The sequence below is a fragment of the Anolis carolinensis genome, unplaced genomic scaffold (genome assembly GCF_035594765.1).
Source record: "Anolis carolinensis isolate JA03-04 unplaced genomic scaffold, rAnoCar3.1.pri scaffold_11, whole genome shotgun sequence".
Lineage (NCBI taxonomy): Eukaryota > Metazoa > Chordata > Lepidosauria > Squamata > Dactyloidae > Anolis > Anolis carolinensis.
Window position 1 is genome coordinate 15725068 of NW_026943822.1, and position 26265 is coordinate 15751332.

The window sequence follows — 26265 nt, forward strand, 5'->3', positions numbered from 1 at the left end:
AAAGATATCTGTAGGAATTAGACCAGCCAATGAGGACGGTAATTACATTTCCAAGAGGGAATTTGGCAAACAGTTGGGAAGTTTGAAAAGTGTTCTGGATGTATAAATAATGGATCTGTGCAAAATTTCGGATGGGGTTCATAAGTCGTAATAATTTGGGCAAAATTCGTATTTACAACCTTGGCATCCCTACAAATGTCCCAATTTTCAGTCGGGTTATGGGAACATCTAGGAGTGAACATATCACACCTATAGTAAAATCACCCCACTGGCTGTCTAATTTTTCGGGGCAAACTTGATTATTCCCTTTAAAGCCCTACCTGGTTTGGGTCCAGGTTACCTGCAGGGTCACTTTCTCCATACAATCCGCCTTGCACAACCAGGTCTGCTGGGGGACGTTATAATAATATAATAATAACAATAACTTTATTTTTATATCCTGCCTCCATCTCCCTGCAGCTAACATGGGGCCAAACCCAATTATCCACAATACACAAAATAACATAAAATAAATTTACAATAAAATAAACAAAATAAACATTTAACATTACAAGGATTAAACTAACATTTTGACAACAATATAAAGGTGGATAAGACCGTCAAATAAAAACAATGCAATTAGTTAAAATACTAAAAACTAAAAAAGTTTATTTCAATGTGATAATATTCTAAAATAATATTTGTGATCAATCCCACAATACAGAAATGAGTATATTTTATACAATACTAGCTGTGCCCGGCCATGCGTTGCTGTGGCGAAGCCTGGTGGTATGGGAAATAAAGTAATGAGGAATTGGTGGTAGTTAAGGTAAAGGGTAAAGGTTTTCTCCTGACATTAAGTCCAGTTGTGTCCGACTGCACATTGAAGTGGATTATATGGCAGTGTGGAGTCAAGATAATCCAGTTCAAAGCAGATAATATAAGATTATAAATGGGTTATATAGCTGTGTGGAAGGGCCTTGAGTTTACCCTGCCATATAATCCAGTTCAAATCTGATAATCTGTATTTTATAGGCAGTGGGGAAGAGGCCTAAGTGAGGCCTATCTCTGCCTGTCCCCTGGGCTGAGTGGGTTGCTAGGAGACCAAGTGGGCGGAGCTTAGCCTTTTAACTGGCAGCAATTGGATGAAAACAATTATTCCTCTCCCTCTAATTAGGACTTTATTTTTCTTTTCTTTTTGTTGTATGAACGTAGAGGCATGGATGAGGGGTTGTGCTGCCAAGTTTAGTGTTTCTGGGATGTGTAGTTTTGTTGTTTTGTCCTAGGCCGAAATTTCATTACCCTTTTATATAGATAGAAGGAGTACGATTTTTAATCATGCATCCTCAGTTATAGATCTTCAGCTATTTATCTGTGCTCCTTCGGGTAAATTGGAACCGCATTGACTAATCGTATGCATGGGTTGTCCCCTTGTAAACATACAGATGAAAATGAATGTCAAACCAAACCTGGGTTGTGTGAAAACGGACGCTGTATCAACACACAAGGAAGCTTCCGATGTGAATGTCATGATGGGTTCAATGTCAACGAAGCGCAGAATGAATGCATAGGTAAGTAGGAGGACCAGATAAAAGAAGGATGGGGCAGGTTTTAAGAAAATAAATACTCTCTGTCTATTCTTTCTGATGCTTCCTTTCTCCAGAATTATCTGATTATATTGTCAAACTTTGTAGACAATTAACATCATTACACAACATTTAATGAGGGGGAGGCTGAATATATGACTTCATCATGAAGATTTGTGCTTTCGATTAGTTGAGAAGGTGGCGCAATGAGTTAAACCCTTGTGCCGGTTGGACTGCTGACCTGAAGGTTGGGTTGCTGACCTGAAGGTTGCCGGTTCGAATCCGCGAGATGGGGTGAGCTCCTGTCTGTCAGCTCTAGCTCACCGGGGACATGAGAGAAGCCTCCCAACAGTATGGTAACGAATCCTAGCATCCCCTGGGCAACGTCTCTGTAGACGGCCGATTCTTTCACACCAGAAACAACTTGCAGTATATTATCAAGTCGTGTCTGACATAATAAAAAAGTTGATGGTGTGAAATTGGCAATGAAACTTTCACACATTTAAATCATCACTAGAATCCACAGTCGCCAGGTAATGCGGATGCTTACATGATATAATTCTTCTTGAGCAGGTGTAGACAGGTACACACATCTGCCATAGTATTTATCTAACCTCATTGCCTTTGCACACACACTTCTGCACATGCATCAACATATACACATATGTGTGCACACCACTTTTTCTTTCTATGTGGCATTTACCAGAAAAGAGAGTTTCTCCCACCCTAGAAATTACAGTGATCTATTCATTCATTTATTTAATTTAGATCCTGCTTTATCTCTCCATATGGACACTCAAAGCAGCTCACAATCAATAACATTACTACTTAAAATATACAAATATACAATAATAAAAAAGTATTATCAATATATATTATTATTGATAGTATACTATCAATACTACTGATAGTATCAGTAGTATTATAATTAATATATTAGTATTACTATATTAGAGTATTATTATATATTATTATATTGTATTAGTATTATAATGTATTACATTATAATATTATTAATATTATATGTACTGTATATACAATATATTACATTATTAGCATAGCACAATATTATTACAGTAGAGTCTCACTTATCCAACATAAACGGGCCGGCAGAAAGTTGGATAAGCGAATATGTTGGATAATAAGAAGGGATTAAGGAAAAGCCTATTAAACATCAAATTAGGTTATGATTTTACAAATGAAGCAGCAAAACATCATATTAGACAACAACTTTGGCAGAAAAAGTAGTTCAATACACAGTAATGCTATGTAGTAATTACTGTATTTATGAATTTAGCACCAAAATATCACAATATATTGAAAACATTGACTACAAAAATGACTTGGATTATCCAGAAGCTTGGATAAGCGAGGCTTGGATAAGTGAGACTCTACTGTATTATAATTAATATATTAGTATTACTATATTACAATATTATTATATATTATATTGTATTAGTATTATAATGTATTACATTATAATATTATTAATATTATATGTACTGTATATACAATATATTACATTATTAGCATAGCACAATATTATTACAGTAGAGTCTCACTTATCCAACATAAACGGGCCGGCAGAATGTTGGATAAGCAAATATGTTGGATAATAAGGAGGGATTAAGGAAAAGCCTATTAAACATCAAATTAGGTTATGATTTTACAAATGAAGCACCAAAACATCATATTAGACAACAACTTTGGCAGAAAAAGTAGTTCAATACACAGTAATGCTATGTAGTAATTACTGTATTTATGAATTTAGCACCAAAATATCACAATATATTGAAAACATTGACTACAAAAATGACTTGGATTATCCAGAAGCTTGGATAAGCGAGGCTTGGATAAGTGAGACTCTACTGTATTATAATTAATATATTAGTATTACTATATTACAATATTATTATATATTATTATATTGTATTAGTATTATAATGTATTACATTATAATATTATTAATATTATATGTACTGTATATACAATATATTACATTATTAGCATAGCACAATATTAGTATTAAATATTTTTATATTGTATTACTACTATACTGCAATATTATTGGCAATATTATATGTAATCTATAATTATTATATTATTATATATTATTATATTGTTCTATATTATTTAACTTTTTGAAATATTTTTTATTGGAAATTTTATGTTTGAAGATAAACAAAGTATGAGTTAGGAAGTAATCAAATTTTCACATCGAAAGTGGGAGAACACTAATTGTTTATAGAAAGTAGGAAATGAGATAAGAGAAGAAGAGAAAAAAGAGAGAAAAAAGGAAAAATTGTACTATATTATTATAGCACAACACATGGGGGTCGTAGTTTTACAAAGCCATTCACCCTCTCCAAACTACAGCTCCCAGGAGTCTCTATGAATTTCTATTTCCTGCTTCTTAGCAGGGGGTTGGACTAGATGGCCCATGTGGTCTCTTCCAACTCTACTATTCTATGATTCTATGATTCTAGTCATTAACTAAAGGCTAAAGACCTTGCAAAGCTACAACTCCCACGATCGCATTAAATTGATGGTTTAGATCAGGCATAGATAAACTTTGGCCCTCCAAGCATTCCGGAACCGCAACTCTTACAATTCCCAACAGCCTAGATTTATGGGAGGAAGCAGATTATATGGATCTGGCTTTAACCTGCTTTTCTTTTCACCCCTTATTTCTTTGGGTTCGATTCCAAGAGAAAACTGTTCCAACTGTACAAGGCTTTTCCATGTTAAATGTCTTTTCTTTCTTTCCCTTAGACATCCTATTCTCTCTCTTACTGCTGCCTGGCTTTCATTCTCCCTGTTACAATCACTAATTACGGCTAAGTATGCTCTTCTTTCTTGTATATCCCTCCGTCAAAAGCCTTAACTCCGGCATTATGGATGTCGGCATTTTCCAAGCAAGCTTTGTTGTTTTGTTTTGTTTTTTGCTTTGTAGACACCAGGGAAGGATACTGCTTCACGGAAGTCCTACAGAGCATGTGTCAGGTTGGGTCGAGCAGCGTTGAAACCGTGACCAAGTCCGAATGCTGCTGCGACGGCGGGCGAGGATGGGGACCCAACTGCGAGATCTGCCCCTTCATGGGCACCATGGCCTTTAAGAAACTCTGCCCTCACGGCCGCGGATTCACAACAGATGGAGCAGGTATATCTGTCCATTCAAACTAGTAGGCAAAACGAGCATAAGAGTTTAGAAACTAAAGAAACCGAAGTATTGGTTCAGGCAAATCTAATACATTTCTTTGATTAGACATTTAATAATAATAATAATAATAATAATAATAACTCCTCAAAGCACAGCAGACAAATCTAATACATTTCTTTGATTAGACATTTAATAATAATAATAATAATAATAATAATAATAATAATAACAACTCCTCAAAGCACAGCAGTACAAGAAAACCGCACTACAAACTAGAGCTGACAGCTGGCACAACAAAACATAGCATGGAAAGTTCCTTGACAAAATGGAAGGAAAGACCTGGCTCTGGCTCACAAATGGGACCCTGAAGAAGGAGACAGAAGGCCTGATCCTTGCAGCCCAGGAGCAAGCCATCAGGACAAAGGCAATTCAGGCCAAGATCGAAAAATCAGCTGATGACCCAAAATGCAGACTGTGCAAGGAAACTGATGAAACCATTGATCATATCCTCAGCTGCTGTAAGAAAATTGCACAGACAGACTACAAACAGAGGCACAACTTTGTGGCCCAAATGATTCATTGGAACTTATGCCTCAAGTAACACCTCTCAGCAGTAAAGAACTGGTGGGATCACAAACCTGCAAAAGTATTGGAAAATGAGCACACAAAGATACTGTGGGACTTCCGAATCCAGACTGACAAAGTTCTGGAACACAACACACCAGACATCACAGTTGTGGAAAAGAAAAAGGTTTGGATCATTGATGTTGCCATCCCAGGTGACAGCCGCATTGACGAAAAACAACAGGAAAAACTCAGCCGCTATCAGGACCTCAAGATTGAACTTCAAAGACTCTGGCAGAAACCAGTGCAGGTGGTCCTGGTGGTGATCGGCACATTGGGTGCCGTGCCAAAAGATCTCAGCTGGCATTTGGAAACAATAGACATCTGCCAACTGCAAAAGGCCACCCTACTGGGGTCTGCGCACATCGTCCGAAAATACATCACACAGTCCTAGACACTTGGGAAGTGTTCGACTTGTGATTTTGTGAAACGAAATCCAGCATATCTATCTTGTTTGCTGTGTCATACAATAATAATAATAATAATAATTTTATTTTGTACCCTCCTGTCATCTCACCAAAGGGACCCGGAGCGGCTTATATGGGGATGAGCCCTGTCAACATCATAGAATATAATCACATTAAAATACATATACAGTATCATAAAACAGAATAAGACAACAATTATAAACAACATAGCAGTTTATTTATGTATATATTTACGGCACTTCTGCCCCGCCTTTCTCAACCCTGAAGGGGACTCAAAGTGGCTGTTGTGATAGAATAAAAATAATTGTGTTTGCATTTTGATGTTTCTCTATGTTTTATTGTTTTATCTGGGCTTGGCCCCATGTAAGCCGCCCTGAGTCCCTTCGGGGAGATGGAGGTGGGGTATAAAAATGAAGTATTATTATTATTATTATTATTATTATTATTATTATTATTATTATTATTATTATTATTGGAGCCTCCGGTGGCCTAGGGGATAAAAGCCTTGTGACTTGAAGGTTGCTGGTTCGAATCCAATCCGGGGAGAGCGTGGATGAGCTCCCTCTATCAGCTCCAGCTCCATGCGGGGACATGAGAGAAGCCTCCCACAAGGATGGTAAAAACATCAAGAAACATCCGGGCAATGTCACCTGGGCAATGTCCTTGCAGACGGCTAATTCTCTCACACCAGAAGCGACTTGCACTGACACGAAAAAAAGTAATTTATGAGTGTGGTAGGTTAATTATACATGGTATTTAGGTAGGACACAGACGTGCCAATAGCCAGTGCTGTTTTTAGGGCAATTAAAATAGGAAAATGACCATTTATAGAGTTTAAAAGGGTCACCTTTGAAACGATGGTGGAACCACCAAACAAAAAGAAATTTCCTTTCCTAATCTAAATTTATTCAAAGCTGGATGAACAGGGACCTGTTGAGAATGGCAACAATGGGTTTTCCGTTTGTCAGTAGCCTATTGGGTAGCCATGGGTTTAGATCCAACCCTATAGATAGAGGAATCTATCTGGCTTTTTAATGTCTGGCTTTTTAAGACGCAGTGTCCATCCTACCTTTCTTTTTGCTCCTGCTTGTTCAGAGTAATCGCTGCAGCAGGAGGTTGAAATGTAGTTTAAAAGTCAGAACATAATCATAAAGCACATTGTGTGAGTCCAGAGTCAAGCCGAGAGAATGATCACAAGCTATGGCTCAATGCATCACTTGGGATCTAAACTATGTGGCAAAAAGGCCAGCTTAAAAAAACAATAATTCTGAACTCTGCCATCACTGACTTCAGGGTTCCTTTTTCCCTTCCTTCAATTGCGATATTGTATTATTTTTTGAAAACAAACCTTCCAGGGTGCATCACTTCATTGAAAAGTTGTATTTCTGTTTTCTGTGAAAGCACAAGAGTAGCACTGAACCCAGGCACACTGTTTTTTCTTCTGTTTTGCCTTCTCTATAGTCCTATTTATTGAATTGCAGATATCGACGAGTGCAAGGTTATTCGTGACGCCTGCCAGAACGGAGAGTGTGTCAACAGCATGGGATCGTACCAGTGCAAGTGCAAGGAGGGCTACATTACCGATATCACGGGCACACTTTGTATAGGTAGGCTTCGCTTTTCTTATTATGTACAGATCAAAAGCTAATATGAAACTTTTGCTCGGAATTTTCCCCCCCGATGTACATGTTTTTCTACCACCTTTTTCGCAATGTGCATTTCTTTCAATCAGAGAACTGAATTGCAAGATGTTAAAAAGAACCCTAACCCTTAACGGCGCTCCATGCAGTCATGCCGGCCACATGACCTTGGAGGTGTCTACGGATAACGCCGGCTCTTCGGCTTAGAAATGGAGATGAGCACCAACCCCCAGAGTCAGACATGACTGGACTTAACGTCAGGGGAATCCTTTACCTTACTTTACTAAAAAGAAGGAACTGTAAGCCATTTTATGTATTAGCTTAAAAATTATGTATTAGATGAATTCATAGGTAAAGTAAAGATAAAAGTTTCCCCTTGACATTAAGTCTAATTGAGGCCAACTCTGTGGAGTGGTGCTCATCTCCATTTCTAGGCCAAAGAGCCGGTGTTGTTCGTAGACACCTCCTAGGTCATGTAGCCAGAATGTCTACATGGAGTGCTGTTAGCTTCCCGCCGAAGCAGAACCTATTGATCTACTCACATTTGCATGTGGCTATCAATGGGAGCTCACCCCATCACGTCGATTTGAACCGCAGGTTCTGCAGCTTAGCGATTTCACACACTGCGCCATCACAGCCCCTAGATCTTTTACAATGTTGTTCTCTATTTTATTGTGCAAAGTACCCTTCTAATTTTAAACTAGTAGTAGACTCATCTAATTCAATTTCATCCATATTAGTACAGTAGAGTCTCACTTATCCAAGCCTCAATTATCCAAGCTTCTGGATTATCCAAGCCATTTTTGTAGTCAATGTTTTCAATGTATCGTGATATTTTGGTGCTAAATTCGTAAATACAGTAATTACAACATAACATGACTGCGTATTGAACTACTTTTTCTGTCAAATTTGTTGTAGAACATGATGTCTTGGTGCTTAATTTGTAAAATCATAACCTAATTTGATGTTTAATAGACTTTACCTCAATCCCTCCTTATTATCCAAGATATTCGCTTATCCAAGCTTCTGCTGGCCCGTTTAGCTTGGATAAGTGAGACTCTACAGTATGTCCATTCTACAACGATTATTTCGAAACCTTTTATTGATGCCTGTGAAAATGATTCCTTTTGGTCTGGTGTTGCTGCAGATCTCAATGAATGCAACCAGTCTCCAAAGCCATGCAATTTTATCTGCAAAAATACGGAGGGGAGTTATCAATGCTCGTGTCCCAAAGGCTACATTTTGCAAGAAGACGGGAGAAGCTGCAAAGGTAGGAGAACCTGAAGTTGAAGCATCTGGGACGATGGGTAGCTTCATATGAGTTTATATCATATCATTTTAATGCTTGGGCACATGTTAAAAATAATGTGATGTCGTGCTTACTTCAAAGGACCAGTCTGAACGCAGATCAGAGATAGCTGCTCTCAAATCCAATCTTTATTGAAGAATACATGACTTTGGAAAAGTCGAGAATGACCTAATGTTTACATACACTCATTTTTATCACCTCTGATGCAACGTAACACCACACGCAAATATCATCATCAAACCCCACCCCTTTGTCTCACATTTCTACTATTCCCACACACTATACCAATTATGATTGTTTATACTTTCAACCCTGAGTTCCCAGGCTCATTATATCTTCTCCCGCCAGGTGCTTTCAGGGTTATTTATGTTATGACTCCAAGTCCAGGGCTTGGAAATTCAGCCCTGGGACTTGGTTCCATGACAATGTGATGCACTCTTGAGTGTTAAAACTCCTCTGGCAAATTGAAAGCACACCTCCTGTACTACTTCTGTTTACTTACGTTGGCTTTCAAAGCAACTGTTCTGCGACTGAAAGACTAGTGGGTTTATTATGGTATAAGCTAAGATAGTCTACAACAATGATGGGCAAGCTTTTGCTCTTGGTGTGTCAAAATTCACCAAAAAACCTAGCATGACTTGGGTGGTGTGTCACTTCGAGAGAAAAAAACCATAATTTCGCAATAGGTATAGTTTAAATAACAAAAATGTATAATTGTAATATATAACTGTATTTAATAAATCAAAAACTATTTACTACCCTTATTTCCATGTACAACAATCTATGGTACCTCTTGCAGTTTCCACACTTGATTTCTCTCTATTCTAGTTTCAATGTAGTCATGAATAATGAATAATATAATAGTAATAATATGATAATATACTACAATCATAATAGAATAATAATAGAATGATATATATATATATGGGTAATGAAATTTCGGCCTAGGACAAAACAACAAAACTACACATCCCAGAAACACTAAACTTGGCAGCACAACCCCTCATCCATGCCTCTACGTTCATACAACAAAAAGAAAAGAAAAATAAAGTCCTAATTAGAGGGAGAGGAATAATTGTTTTCATCCAATTGCTGCCAGTTATAATAATAATAATAATAACTTTATTTTTATACCCTGCCCCATCTCCCCGAAGGGACTCGGGGCGGCTTACATGGGGCCTGGCCCGATAAAACAAACAAATAACAGTAACAAAGCAATAAAACAATTATCCCAGTAAAATATCAACATCAATAAAAACAATCATTAAAATCAACAAGCAGGATACAGTGTTAAACACAGGAGACTAAGTCGTAGATCCCAGGCAAAGTGCAGAGTATTACGAAATGGGGAAAAGAAATTTCATAGTTGAAAGGACAATAAAGTGCGGTATAAAATGACAAGACAACAACAATGGGAATATTATGGAATGGACAGCTAAATCAATCCAGCAACAATTAAACATTGTTAGAAGTTAGAAGGCTAAGCTCCGCCCACTTGGTCTCCTAGCAGCCCACTCAGCCCAGGGGACAGGCAGAGTTAGGCCTCACTTAGGCCTCTTCCACACTGCCTATAAGATACAGATTATCTGATTTTAACTGGATTATATGGCAGGTAAAGTAAAGGCTTTCCCCTGACGTTAAGTCCAGTTGTGACCGACTCTGGGGGTTGGTGCTCATCTCCATTTCTAAGCCGAAGAACCGGCGTTGTCTGTAGACACCTCCAAGGTCATGTGGCCAGCATGACTGCATGGAGCACCGTTACCTTCCTGCTGGAGCGATACCTATTGATCTACTCACATTGGCATGTTTTCGAACTGCTAGGTTTACCTTAACTACCACCAATTCCTCAATACTTTATTTCCCATACAACCATACTTTGCCACAGCAACGCGTGGCCGGGCACAGCTAGTATGTGTGTATGTGTGTGTGTGTGTGTGTGTGTGTGTGTGTATATATATATATATATATATATATATATATAGGTAATGAAATTTCGGCCGAGGACAAAACAACAAAACTACACATCCCAGAAACACTAAACTTGGCAGCACAACCCCTCATCCATGCCTCTATGTTCATACAACAAACAGCTCCAGCTACTCCAGAAAACGGCCAGGCTTTGAGACTGCAAGGCTACTCACTGCTATTCCACCTGGCCAACAAAGGATTCCCATAAGCCACAGCAACGCGTGGCCGGGCAATGTGCATTATGTAATGTGCATAATTCCCATGGAGTAAACAACAAAACCACTGGACCAAATCACACCAGATTTGGCCACAAAAGACATAGTCATCCAATCAATCTGCATGCGGCAGCGTGGCAGCAAAAATGGCTAGGCGTGTCAGTGCTGACACGCGTGTCATAGGTTGGCCATCACTGGTCTACAATATACTCCATCTACTTGTGTCATTATAATTTGAATGCCACAAGACCACCTTGATTGGAAGAATAAGAGTTGTGTTGTTTCCTGACTTGATAGATTTATTGTGTATGGTTAATCCTAATCTACAGTATTTTGATACTTCGGCTTTGTGAGGAGCAAAACTGAAAACTGGTTGTTTCCTTCTCAGATCTTGACGAATGTGCAACCAAGCAACACAACTGCCAATTCTTGTGCGTCAACACCATTGGGGGCTTCACTTGTAAATGTCCTCCTGGATTTACTCAACATCATTCAGCATGTATTGGTAAGTAAATAGCAAATTGGGATTTTGGCGATCTTGCATATCATAGTGTATAATTATATCAGGCAACTAGTATATGATGGCACAAGGTTAAGTAAATAAACAAAAACTGCTGGGTAGGTACAGTAGAGTCTCACTTATCCAACACTCGCTTATCCAACGTTCTGGATTATCCAACGCATTTTTGTAGTCAATGTTTTCAATACATCGTGATATTTTGGTGCTAAATTCATAAATACAGTAATTACTACATAGCATTACTGCGTATTGAACTACTTTTTCTGCCAAATTTGTTGTCTAACATGATGTTTTGGTGCTTAATTTGTAAAATCATAACCTAATTTGATGTTTAATAGGCTTTTCCTTAATGCCTCCTTATTATCCAACATATTCGCTTATCCAACATTCTACCGGCCCGTTTATGTTGGATAAGTGAGACTCTACTATATGTGAATTAGTCTCTCCTTTTCACATCCTCCCGGAGTTGTGCATGGAACTAAATGTCTCTCAAGGCAAACAGTTAAATCGAACCAAGACACTGCAGAGTCTTTATCTATAGTTAGCAGAGAACCTCTGACCTTGTTTGCCGCTCACCGCTTTAATAAAGTATTTGAGCTCTGGCTTTTATCCAAATCCCTTTGGAGGCTTTTTTCTTCACTCATTGCTGTGTATACAGTAGAGTCTCACTTATCCAACACTCGCTTATCCAACGTTCTGGATTATCCAACGCATTTTTGTAGTCAATGTTTTCAATACATCGTGATATTTTGGTGCTAAATTCGTAAATACAGTAATTACTACATAGCATTACTGCGTATTGAACTACTTTTTCTGTCAAATTTGTTGCATAACATGATGTTTTGGTGTAAAATCATAACCTAATTTGATGTTTAATAGGCTTTTCCCTAGTGCCTCCTTATTATCCAACATATTCGCTTATCCAAGCTTCTGCCGGCCCGTTTAGCTTGGATAAGTGAGACTCTACTGTAGCTATTTACATCATTTCTGCTATCATGTACAGAGATATACTCACAACAACACAGCAAGAACCGTGGCAAAGGATCATGGTGAGAGATCCACATGGCAAGTGGGCTTTATGGCAAGAGCACCACATGACAAGAGATCGACATGACAAGAGGAACATCAGGGAAAGAGTATCCACGTGTCTTTGCCACTTCCTTTTATACTCATAAGGATCACAGGAAATGATGCAATTCTCGTCATGCCTGTCTGATGGTCATGACTCAGTTGTCCCTCTAGATTCACATCTCGACTTGCTTAATCCTTCAGTGGAATGTGCTGTGACCACATGTCCATTAGAACTGTATTTTTCACATGCTGGCGTTACATACTGTGCATTTCTTTCTATCACAGACTTATCTACCTGTCAGTCTAAAGCAGGGGTCCCCAAACTTTTTATGCAGAGGGCCGGTCCACAATCCTTCAAACTGTTGAGGGGCCAAATTATCATTTGAAAAAAAAATACAAACAAATTCCGATGCACACTGCACATGTCTTATTTGTAGTGCAAAAACAACAACAAGAAGAACAATGAAATAACAATGAAAGAACAATACAATATTTTAAAATAAAAACAATTTTAACCAACATACAATAATCAGTATTTCAATGGGAAGTGTGGGCCTGCTTATGGCCAATGAGATAGTCAAGTTAATTAGGATTGTTGTTGTTGTTGTTGTTGTGTGCCTTCAAGTCATTTCAGACTTTGGGCAAACCTAAGTCTAAAATTTATTTATTTATTTACTATATTTATTTACTACATTTGTATCACACCCTTCTCACCCCAAAGGGGACTCAGAGTGGCTTAGAAATTATATGTACATACAATATGTTATATTATTAGCATAGCACAATATTAGCATTATATATTACTATATTGAATTATACCACTATACTGTAATATTATTAGTAATATTATTAGTAATATCTATATATATAAAAGAGTGATGGCATCAGGGCAGCGGACAAAACAACAAAACTACAGCCCCCCCAACCTCAAAATTTGACAACACAACCCATCATTCACGGCTCTAGGTTGATACAACAAAAAGAAAAGAAAAATAAAATCCTAATTACAGGGAGAGGAATAATAGTTTTTATCCAATTGCTGCCAGTTTGAAGGCTAAGCTCCGTCCACTTGGTCTCCTAGCAACCTACTCAGCCCAGGGGACAAGCAGAGTTAAGCCTCACTTAGGCCTCTTCCACAGATTATCAGATTTTAACTGGATTATATGGCAGTGTAGACTCAAGGCCCTTCCACACAGCTATATAACCCATTTAGAATCTTATATTATCTGCTTTGAACTGGATTATCTTGACTCCACACTGCCATATAATCCACTTCAGTGTGCATACTAAACATAAAGACAACCATACAACAGACATTCAATACCAGCACTATCTCAACAATTTCTCACCAACACCACCAGACAATGCCACAGCAACGCGTGGCAGGGCACAGCTAGTATAATATATAATTAATACCATTGTATGGTATTATTATTATTAGTGGTATATTGTATTACATTATAATATTATCAATATTATATGTATATACAATATATTATATTCTAAAACTGAGGGCAGGGGCCTTGGAGGGCCGCATCCAGCCCCCGGGCCTTAGTTTGGGGACCCCTGGTCTAAAGCAAAGTCTAACACTTTCCATTGCAGAATTCTGTTTTAAATTCATCTTTATTAAAATAAATAAAACCGAACAGCCCAGTTGACTTGTTGTCTATTCCTTACAGATAACAACGAATGTGCCGGTGACGTCAATCTTTGTGGATCTAAGGGCATTTGCCAGAACACCCCTGGAAGCTTCACTTGTGAATGTCAGCGAGGCTTTTCCCTTGACCAGTCCGGTGCCAGTTGCGAAGGTGCATATGTTGGACGCACATAACTTGATGTTATTTTATTTATTATTTATTATTTACAGCATTTATATTCTGCCCTTCTCACCCCGAAGGGGACTCACATTACACATATAGGCAAACATTCAATGCCTTTTAACATAGAACAAAGACAAGACAAACATAGGCTCCGAGCGGGCCTCGAACTCATGACCTCCTGGTCAGAGTGATTCATTGCAGCTGGTTACAGCTGGCTTGCTCTCCAGCCTGCGCCACAGCCCGAGCCCATTGTTATTATGCAATGTATGCATCCTTTCTGGCTACAATTTATCTTTTTCTCCTCCTCATATCCTTTTTCTCTTTAAGATTAATGGTGCATTTTGATTTGATTCCACTGAGAAAATTTGAGATCCTTGTTTGTCCTTCTTAGGTTTAATTAGTTTTCTATTCAAGGGACAACAGTATCAGTTCTCAGTGGGATTACTAGAGAAAATAATGCATAGTTTGGTCATGGAACACAAGTATTTTTATGCATAATTTAGCCTCTGTCACTTTCAGGAGCCACGGTGGTGCAATGGGTTAAACTCTTGTGCCGGCTGAACTGCTGACCTGAAGGTTGGCTTACTGATCTGAAGGTTGGCGGTTCGAATCCGTGAGACGGGGTGAGCTCCCGTCTGTCACTACTAGCTTGCGGGGGCATAAGAAACGCCTCCCAGCAGGATGGTAACACATCTGGGTGTCCTCTGGGCAACATCTCTGTAGACCACAAATTCTGTCACACCAGAAGCAACTTGCACTATGTTCTCAAGTCACTTCTGACACGATAAAAAACAAACAAACCTCCGGTTAAGAATGTAATTTTATTATCACATATAATAATTTTATTACAGTATCACAAATATATCTATTGCCCCTCAGCTTAAAAATGTAATATAATGATTTCTAATCGCTGGAGGATATTTAATGGATTTGATAGTTTATGGACGATTGCATTTAAGGGAAAATGAACCCACCAGTGCCAACCTCCAAAACTTTACTAAGTGAAAGTATGCTTTATGTGCATACACATACACACCAGTTTCCAGGCAAGGCACAATTTGTAATTTATGTCTCAGTTTAGTCACTTTGGGTTCTAGTAATTGTTCGAGCTTAATTTGCTCCAGGGCCCATTTACGTATTTGTCTTTTTAGCAGTTCATTGTATCCATAGAACTCTTCTCCAGCATTATAAATTTGTTGACTTTCTTCCTATCATTTTTTTAATTTTTTCATTGTGCAGCTTTCACACTCATACATCGAAATTGTAAATATGTCGGTCTGAACAATCCCAAGTTATTGTAAGCTAAATCAATGCATGGATAGTGAGAGCTATACTTTGCATGCTATTCTTTACACCCATGGAAGACTCAGGTCCTTAATTATATGACAGATTATCCCGGTGACCACAGAGTTGATTCCAAAAAGTATTTTCTTTTGTAGACGTTGATGAGTGTGAAGGAAGCCACCGATGCCAGCATGGCTGCCAGAATATAATTGGAGGATACCGGTGCAGTTGCCCACAAGGATATCTCCAGCACTACCAGTGGAACCAGTGTGTCGGCAAGTCTCTTTTTTCATTGTTTGAGCAAATAAGAATCGGTATATAAGCAATGATTAGTTCTTTTATATGTTTCTGCAAAAAGCAAGTAATGAAGTGCTCAAAAGTCCTTCCTTATGACTTGCGTGACCTTCCTGGGGGAATCCTTTGTTGGGAGGTGTTAGCTGGCCATGATTGTTGCAAGGCTATTCAATGCTAATCAAGGTGACTAATTGCAACATTCACATTTGCCTCAAAAAGACAAGAGTTCTTTCTCCCACCCTGGACATTCCACATTTATATAAATCCCATTTGCCTAGTTTCCAACAGACCTCACAGCCTCTGAGGATGCCTGCCATAGATGTGGGCGAAATGTCAGGAGAGAATGCTTCTGGAACATGGCCATACAGCCTGGAAAACTCAAAGCATCCGAGGCACATTAGAAATGCATCCCTGCAGCCTGGCAACAATTCAATCATTATTTTTTTCTTGGCATGTACTAGATGTCCAGTTGTTTCCGTTGGTTAAAAAAAGTGTTCACACCATAAGTGGTTTTGTTCCTTATCCAATTTTTAGTGGCGATCTACTTTTGCAATAAGGTTGTTCATGGAGAAATGTACTAAACACTTCAAAAGCAGGATGGGAAGGCTGTCTTTATTTGTCCTCACAACCTCGGAAAACTATTGTTTAATTTCCATTGTATTGCAACATTTCTTATTAGGAAACCCATTTAGGGGCATTTCCAGGATCTAATTTATTTGGCCCATTCAAATTCCAAAGTTTTTTTTTTCTTTGTTGGGAGATACATCTAGTGACTCAAACTGTGAGAATCAACCATGTGTTTGGCATTGTTTGCTTTCCAAAGCATATAAAAATGCCTTTCCTTGTTATCATTGTACTAGACCAAGGGAGGTCTCTGGTTTTAATTATGGTTAAGAAAACTTTGCCGACATTTTTACACAATCTTCCACTGGAAATGTAGATGTTTCAGCTCCGACTGGGGAATTTGACAATTACTCAAAGGTTGCTTTCATTTTGGAAAGGCCAGATTAGGAGGGGGGACATATGATTTTAATTAAAATTTTAATTTGCCCTTTTCAAGCTCGTCTGGTTTTGTAATAATTGAGAATGGGGGAGTCCAATATTTCTGTTCTTGCAAGTTGATCTGGAGCTTCTAGGGCAGGCACGGGCAAACTTGGGTCCTCCAGGTGTTTTGGACTTCAATTCCCACAATTCCTAACACCCTGTAAATCTAAATCTTGTGAAATTACAACTCCCGTGATTCCATAGGTTAAAGTGGTGTCTGTCAGAGTAATAGCAGCGCAGCAGCAGTTGAATGGAGTCAGTGGAACACAGAACGAAGTGACATCCAGAGACTTTGGTAAAACCATATACAAAGTTTTATTGTACAAGACAAACAGAGTTGCAAACAATAGACACAGGACTTAACATCTCAGCAGACAGCAGAACAGAACTGATGTAATCAGTAAAGCATACACACTTGTGTCTGGACACTCCCCAGTTCCAGCCACACATCAAGGTCAACACAGCTTCTTAGCAATTAACTCTTTACAGACTATAGTACACTCTGGATGATGCAATCAGTATGCAATACAAACCAAGACACAAATCGCATTTAAACACTATCAATACACAAATCCCACATTAACAGTGTCAACCCATACTGATTCTACAGCGTAGATGCACAGTAATTGCTCATTCTAGCTAATATCAGACTTATTCACTCAGCAGATCCTATGCCTTGATTTATCATTGTTCTGTAGGTGGAACTAAAAATGAGATTCAAGCCGTCTTCTGCCAGATATGATATGCCAATTAATGTAAAAAGACAATAAAAGTCAATGTCATACCTGTTTTGCTTCTGTTCCAGATGAAAACGAATGCCTCAGTAGCCATATTTGTGGCGGAGCATCTTGCCACAATACTTTGGGAAGCTTCAAATGCATGTGCCCGACTGGATACCATTATGAGCAGTTCAGTGGAGCATGTCAAGACGTGAACGAGTGTGGCTCTTCACAAGCACCATGTAGCTATGGCTGTTCCAACACCGATGGCGGTTACGTATGTGGGTGCCCTCCGGGGTATTTCCGAATAGGACAAGGGTAAGATGTTTCCCAAACTGAAATGTATAGATTTTAAACATAGAAGCAAAAGACTCAACGAAGCCCCACTACAGTTGTATCATCTGCGAATTTGATGATGATATTGTTATGGTGGACCGAGGTGCAATCATATGTGTACAAAGGGCCGGGCTGTGGTATAGCTGGTTAGTAGCCAGCTGCAATAAATCGCCACTGACCAAGAAATCATGAGTTCAAAGCCAGCCTGGGTCGGATTGAGTTCCCAACCATTAATAGCCTAGCTCGTTGTTGACCTAAGCAACTCGAAAGAAAGTTGCATCTGTTAAGTAGAAAATTTAGGTACCGCTTTATGTGGGGAGGCTAATTTAATTAAAAACTAATTTAATTAATTTACAACACCATAAAAACTTCAGCAGTGTGCAGAAGAATGAGGAAGTACTCCATCAAGGACTCAGTGTCACAAGTAGATGATGAAGTGGCAGTTTCTCCTGTGGCCAAAATCGAGCATCCCCTCATGAAGCCAAAAGCTGGAAAATGTTAAATTGCCTCTGTGTCTGTATGTCTAATGGCACTGAATGTTTTCCATGTATATGTGCATTGTGATCCCCTCTGAGTCCCCTTCGGGGCGAGAAGGGTAGAATATAAATACTGTAAATAAATAATAAAATACAAAGTATAAAGCAGAGGACTCAACACACAGCCCTGTGGCATCCCAGTGTTGAGAGTGAAAGCCGAAGAGGTATTATCCCCTAATCTAAACCTCTGGGATCATCCAGACAAGAAGTCCATAATCCTGGAACAGATTGAATATGACAATTCAAGATCCATGAGTTTAGGTACCAGTCTGTGTGGGAGGATTGTGTTAAATGTGGAACTAAAGTCTGCAAAAACCACCCTCACATAGTACCCCTGTTGTTCCAGAGCAGTGTGGAGCATGATGGCTATGGTTACTAAATAAACCTGCAAAGATGTCAGGCAAGGGGGAAACTTTTTAAATCCCACCTGACACCAATTGCGGAGATGTGGAGGAGTTTCTATTAATTAATATTTTTATTATCGCTGCCACCACTTTAAAGATGTTTTTATTTAAAAGCTGCCACCAGAGGTAAAGATGTTTATAATGCGGCCACCAGATGTTAAGGGGATTATCAACTCTTGCCACCACTATTGGAAGATGTAGCCACTGGCTGCTTAGAGAAGAGACTTTTTAAATTTGGGTTTTCTTCTTTCTTGTTTGCTTTTGATGGTAATATAGATTTCAGAGACTGAGATGTTAAAAAGAACAATAACACGTTTATTCAGGCACAAGCTTAATGGTTACAGTAACATCTTTAGAGGTACTTAGATTAACAGTTGCAAAGCTATATTGAGATGTTTCAACCTTTAAAATACCACTTCTTCCTTTACTGCTTTAACCTGCAGTCACCCTGTGAATTCCAATCACAGACTATCTGTTCCTTATCTGGAAACAGACTACCTAAAAATAAGCCACCAAACTTATTTTAAACTGACTCAAAATCAAACATTTGAGCCACCCTGAGCCCTTCACTGAAGATCAGTCTTCTCTGTACCTCAGCAGAGCACAGACTAACGGCTGCTTTTTCAAACCTGCATTTCTACACTGAAACGACAGTTGGCTCCGCCCACTTCTCCATGGCAACCAACTTATGGGTGCAGAGTAACTGAAATACTGACCCTTTTAAAACACAACTAAACATGGCATCTGTAAACTGAAAAAACTCACACTTCATTACTAAACCTGTATACAATAGTTTGGTGGACCTATGTGCAAAGACGGTGTGGCTGCAAAATTTAAATAGGAACGGTAATGAACCTGGATTTAATGTTTTAGGATGAGAATTGAGCATGCTTTGGCTGACATTCTTCTGTCTTCTCCACTCCTCAGGCATTGTGTTTCTGGCCTGGGGCTGGGAAAAGGCCATGGCCATGGCCAAGACTTATCAGCCAGCAGTGAAGTGGATGAGAACTCACTTTCTCCTGAAGGATGTTACGACTGTAAAATCAATGGCTATCCTAAGCGGGGAAGAAAACGGCGAAGCACAAATGAAACCGATGGACTTGATGCAGAGGTAACTTTCTAATTAACTTCCTTGGGATGGCTGAAGATTTTATAATTTCCTAAGAGCCTTCACTTCTTTACCTCTGAGATAGATACCGTATATACTCGAGTATAAGCCGAGACACCTAATTTTACCATAAAAAACTGGGAAAACTTATTGACTCGAGTATAAGCCAAGGGTGGGAAATGCAGCAGCTACTGGTACATTTCAAAATAAAAATAGATACCAATAAAATTACATTAATTGAGGCACCAGCAAGTTAAATATGTTTGAATATTTACCGTATTTCAAAGATAAACAGTAAACTAACTTTGTGAGTGGAAAAGTAGGTTCAACAAAAACAATATGGTATTAACAATAACTTAACAACAACAACAATAAAACTTAATTTGTACCCCGCCCTATCTTCCTGACTTGCAAGGGCTTATTTTTCTTTTCAAAACATTCCCTTGCTTAAGAGTGAGGGAGGCTTTGAAAAAACAAACACACTGATAAGGGAGGAGAAATATATCATTTATTGCAAGCAGTCGCTTCCAGGCTCCGTCTGCCCGTAAAAAAGGCTGAAAAACTCGGCTTATCTTCGAGTATATAGGGTAACTTTACTATTACTTGTTTATACTGCTTAAGATGTTTATTAACCTTTTGGCACATGACATAAAATACATATTTTGTGGTGGAAACTAATTGAAAACTTCATACAACCCCGCATAATAAATGGATGCTCCATATTATGTTCTTCCAATGATATGGAAGTGTGGAACACAATGATGTTCTGCCGTTGTGTTTTGGGTTTCCATGCTCCTACTCCACATTTTTGGCCGCCACTGGGAGATATTGGGAAGAGGGAGAAGCTGGTGAAGAGTTGCCACTTTGAGTTGTTGCTGCTATTGGCTGTCAAGTTGACTTATGGCAACCCTACGGATGAGAGATCTCCAAGATCTCCAGTTGTCAATTGCCCTGTTCAGGTCTTGGCCTGGACTTCCATGGTTAAATCAACCCACCTTAATCCCATGGTTAAATCAACCCACCGCCTTCTTTTCCTTGAGGTCTTTGCTATGTGCCTTCAGATTGTTTCTGACTTATAGTGACCCTAAGACGGGGTTTTCTTGGCAAAATTCGTTCAATTTTTTTGCCTTGTTCTTCCTCTGAAGTTGAGAGTAAAACTTACTCAAAGCCAAAGTGGTTTTGCAAGGTGAAGCAGGGATTTGAACCCTAGTTTCCAGAGTTATAGTTCTAGATTATCTCTTTTTCTGTGGTTTTCCCATTTTCCAAGCATTGTAGATCATTCCAGTGAGTTACATCATCTCCTGATGTGTCAAACATACAACACACTCTTTGCTTATAGTGAGACTTCGGGCTTAATTTGCTGGTGCCAATAACATTTTTGACACTTGATTCAGTGTATCAAGCTAAGATATATATATAAAATAATAATGAGCTGAACTATTTGAATACGGGGATTACCCTACAGTATGTAGTGCAGATGACACAATTCTGGTGTTCGTATGACCTCGAGATCCATGTTTATACAGGTGCAACTTAAATGTCTTACTGGAGTGTGACCATTTGTAGGCAGAAGCCGACTTCCTCTGATACATGAAGCTCGGAGAATTTTGCTGCGGTCTGTGAAAGCTTATGCTGCATGAAACCAATATGCCTTTAAGCTGTGGCTCTCCAAAACAGTTGGAGGAAGTATGTGTGCGAAAATGAGGCTCAGATGCCGTGGCAGCTGCCTTTATCAGCAGGGTTCCTCTGAAGTTGTTGCCAACTGTTCAGAGGGGTCAACTTTCATAGGTTTTCACTTATGTGCTCATTTCCTGTGTCGTGTCAGCACTAAAGCTTAGAGCTGCCCACCCAGCCTTGTAAGAAAGTTCATTGTAGTAGAAATTAGCATTTAAAATAGTACTGTCCAGCTACTTGAGTTTTTTTTAAGGGCAAGAATTTGCCATGAGCTAAACAATTGGATTGTTCTAAAAGAGGCAACATATTTCCCCACATAATTCTTTTTATCTGGAAACCAAGTCCCAAACAAATAGCGATTCTAGTACATGCAATTGTTTCAATTTTTATTGGATACTCTTCCTCGTTCCTTACTACACTTATCCAAGCTAAACGGGCCGGCAGAAGCTTGGATAAGCGAATATCTTGGATAATAAGGAGAGATTAAGGAAAAGCCTATTAAACATCAAATTAGGTTATGATTTTACAAATGAAGCACCAAAACATGTTATACAACAAATTTGACAGAAAAAGTAGTTCAATATGCAGTAATGCTATGTAGTAATTACTGTATTTATGAATTTAGCACCAAAATATCACGATATATTGAAAACATTGACTACAAAAATGCGTTGGATAATCCAGAACGTTGGATAAGTGAGACTCTACTGTATGTCTTAGGTTTTGCAGAAACTCTGTGGATACTTATAGGGAATATTGTGGATATGGGTTCTTAAAACAGCAAGAAGAGAGAGACTGAACCATGCTTTTCTTTTGCAGGATCAGCCTGAGATAGAGATGGCTGTGAACCTCGCCAGCTGGGATATTGAAAAGCCAGCCACCCTTTCGTTCAACATTTCCGATCTTAATAACAAAGACCGGCTCTTGCAACTGATCCCTGCTCTCACGACGTTGACCAACCACAACCGATATTTAATAGACCACGGGAACGAGGGCGGCTTCTTTCGGATTAATCAGAAAGAAGGCGTAAGTTTCCTTCACCTAACAAAGAAGAAGCCGGTGCCTGGAGCCTACTCATTACAGATCAGTAGCATCCCGCTTTATAAAAAGAAGGAACTCAACCAGCTTGAAGACAAACACGACAAAGACTACCTCAGTGGTGAGCTAGGAGACAACCTGAAAATGAGAATTGAAATTTTGCTGCATTAATTCACCAAGCAAAGATCAAATGAGGAAAAGCCAAAGATAGCTAGGCAAGACTTGAATGTTTTCTTTCCCAGGAAGGTTCTCCACGGCACAGGTACAGTCGTCCGTCACGAAGTCATTCGGACACGTGAGCAACATTCCCATTCCGACACAAGCAAGGTACCGGACGCAAACAGTCGCTCACAACAACCACTTTCTCAGGCTTCTTGTAAGTGTAGCTACTTTGAATCTTGAATATCAGGACTGCTGTTGGAAGTTGGTGACAAGGTAAAACGCTATCGGCAGTGAAGCAAGTTCCATCCATGGATTCTTCAAAACCAATTCAGCTACACTTACTTGGTCAGCCGTTTCTGATATCCCTTTGGTGCTAGAAAATGTCCAAATTAGATTTTATAAATGCACTGTAATATATACACGACTTAGAAGCCAAAGAAATTGCAATTATCCAGTCTAAATACATCAATCAAACAAGGTTTAGCTCAGTAGTTTATTTCAGTTATACCTATACTACAGTACATGTAAATTAAGTGTGTGTATACTGTAACCAAGCTATTTTTTATCCATGAAGCATTTGTAAACTAGATTAATAACACCCTTCCTGTGAGGGTTTATAATGGTGCTTATAAGACCAACTACTTAACTGTATACACAAATCTGGTGAAGAAATTTCTGTGACAATCCAAATGCACTGAGGTCACTGGGGATCACTAAACATTCTCACAAGTCGCAGGACGCAGTGCAATCCGCAGTTACATCATGGCAATGTAACACATGTCAAAGAGTACCTACCATGATTCACATCAAAAGGAATTCAATGTCAAATGTCACAATAAAACCGTTCTTTTTTAGTTCATTTTGTGGCTTCATGTTCTTACCAAACTCGTACAGAGAGAGGTTTTTTTCCGGGTTTGTTCAGGAACAAAACATGCAAGTTTCATGCAATGTTCCTAAAAGTCTCAACACTGTGTATGGAGTTTGATACAGACTGGATTACTGTTCTTATTTTCTTCCTATCTACCTTCCTTTTTTCTTTTTCGATACACCACATATAGAATGCATTTGTTTGTTGAGACACAAAAAAAAGTTCTATTACGTCTTCCAAATAGTCACCATAAAGAGTCGTCATTAACAATTCTGGCCCTTTGTCATGTTTTGTACTACTGAGACATCTGCCATGGCATATCCGTCTTGTTGGGAATTATAATCAACACAGGGAGTGCTCCCTATTCCATATTCAAACAAACATTTTGATGTTCTGTACCAGGGGTCCCCAAACTAAGGCCCTCCAAGGCCATTTACCTGGCCCCACCCTCAGTTTTAGACTTAGGCTCGCCCAAAGTCTGAAATGACTTGAAGGCACAACAACAACAATCCTACTTGATGATCTCATTGGCCAGAAGCAGGCCCACACTTCCCACTGAAATCCTGATAAGTTTACAGTATGTTGGTTAAAATTATTTTTATTTTTAAATATTGTATTGTTTTTTCATTTACCCATATTGTAAATGAAATATTGTAAATAAATGATATGGTAATAATATAATATATTGTAATAAAAATAAATATTGTGTATACATATAATATTGATAATAAATATTATAATGTAATAAAATAAAATAAAATATTTATTTATTACAGTATTTCTACCCCACCCTTCTCACCCAATAGGGGACTCAGGGCGGCTAATAATAATAATACAATATAATAATATTAATTATATATTATATATTAAATGTAGTATTACTAATAATATTACGGTATAATGGTGTAGTACAATATAGTAATATATAATGCTAATATTGTGCTATGCTAATAATATATATTGTATGTACATACAACTTGTAAGCCGCTCTGAGTCCCCTTCGGGGTGAGAGAGCGTAGGGTATAAATGTAATAAATACATAAATAAATAAATAATTTTGCACTACAAATAAGACATGTGCAGTGAGCATAGGAATTTGTTCGTGTTTTTTTTTCAAATGATAATTCGGCCCCTCAACAATCTGAGGGACCATGAATCGGCTCCCCACTTAAAAAGTTTGAGGACCCCTGTTCTGTACTCTATACATACACCAATGGTCTTTATGTCACCTATAAATATACCTATAAATAAGAATGCTTTTACTGAATACTATAGTTGCCAACATCTCCATAATATGAAATATATCCTCTCCATTAAACTTTAGTAAAAACATAAATCATGTAATGACATGTACATTTGTAGTAATAGGAAGATCGGAGAATAACATGTCTCACCTTCACGCTGCAGACTCAGTATATCATACGTATCTTATCCATCAATACAATGAACAGCAGCAACACAATGCTAAGTAATGGCATATTTTAAAATGTTTAAAATATTTTAAAACTCTCAAAGAGTTGATCCTAGATGCTAACATGGAAGTAAAGTCTCTTTGGATTTGGGGCTTGCAAGGAGCATGTAAATAATAATAACAGGAAAAACTCAGCCGCTATCAGGACCTCAAGATTGAACTTCAAAGACTCTGGCAGAAACCAGTGCAGGTGGTCCCAGTGGTGATGGGCACATTGGGTGCCGTGCCAAAAGATCTCAGCCGGCATTTGGAAACAATAGACATTGACAAAATCACGATCTGCCAACTGCAAAAGGCCACCCTACTGGGATCTGCACGCATCATCCGAAAATACATCACACAGTCCTAGACACTTGGGAAGAGTTCAACTTGTGATTTTGTGATACGAAATCCAGCATATCTATCTTGTTTGCTGTGTAATAATAATAATAATAATAATAATAATAATAATAATAATAATAATAATGAAAATAATAATTTATTTTTATACCCGCCTCCATCTCCCCGAAGGGACTCGGGGCAGCTTACATGGGGCCAAGCCCAGATAAAACAATAAAACATAGAGAAACCTCAAAATGCAAACACAGTTATTAAAATCCAACATTCCAAAACAAAACAAAGAAATAATCATGTTAAAAACATATTTTAAAAAACCATGGATTTGGCACCCAAGTAAAAGGATAAAAACGAACTGGATAAAGTGCAGTGTGTAAATATTGAGTTACGAGGTAGTTGAATGAATACAGTCATCGACAATGGGGCAACTTGCATGAGAATGAATGGAATTGTTTTCTAGAAAAAAAGGCCCATATTTATTTATTTATTTACTACATTTATATCCCACTCTTCTCACCCCGAAGCGGTCTCAGAGCGGCTTACAATTCGAATGAAAATACAATATATTATTAGCATTGCACAATATAAGCATTAAAGTACTATATTGTACTATATCATTATATGGTAATATTATTATAATATTACATTAAATATATAATATATAATTAATA

The 26265-nt window shown here is 38.3% G+C and overlaps 2 protein-coding genes across 2 annotated transcripts in view; one reads left to right on the forward strand and one right to left on the reverse strand.

The window, feature by feature from the left end:
* The window catches only part of fbn1 (fibrillin 1), a 245076-nt gene extending 221303 nt beyond the window's left edge, over nucleotides 1-23773 (forward strand). Inside the window, exons 57-66 of the mRNA XM_062963593.1 lie at nucleotides 1425-1550; nucleotides 4519-4725; nucleotides 7259-7384; nucleotides 8565-8687; nucleotides 11298-11414; nucleotides 14180-14308; nucleotides 15760-15879; nucleotides 17748-17979; nucleotides 19865-20048; nucleotides 22539-23773. Coding sequence (XP_062819663.1) covers nucleotides 1425-1550; nucleotides 4519-4725; nucleotides 7259-7384; nucleotides 8565-8687; nucleotides 11298-11414; nucleotides 14180-14308; nucleotides 15760-15879; nucleotides 17748-17979; nucleotides 19865-20048; nucleotides 22539-22928 — 1754 coding nt within the window. The 3' untranslated portion in view covers nucleotides 22929-23773. The remainder of the gene's footprint in view (nucleotides 1-1424; nucleotides 1551-4518; nucleotides 4726-7258; nucleotides 7385-8564; nucleotides 8688-11297; nucleotides 11415-14179; nucleotides 14309-15759; nucleotides 15880-17747; nucleotides 17980-19864; nucleotides 20049-22538) is intronic.
* The window catches only part of dut (deoxyuridine triphosphatase), a 38441-nt gene continuing 31407 nt past the window's right edge, over nucleotides 19232-26265 (reverse strand). Inside the window, exon 7 of the mRNA XM_062963597.1 lies at nucleotides 19232-23292. Coding sequence (XP_062819667.1) covers nucleotides 23266-23292 — 27 coding nt within the window. The 3' untranslated portion in view covers nucleotides 19232-23265. The remainder of the gene's footprint in view (nucleotides 23293-26265) is intronic.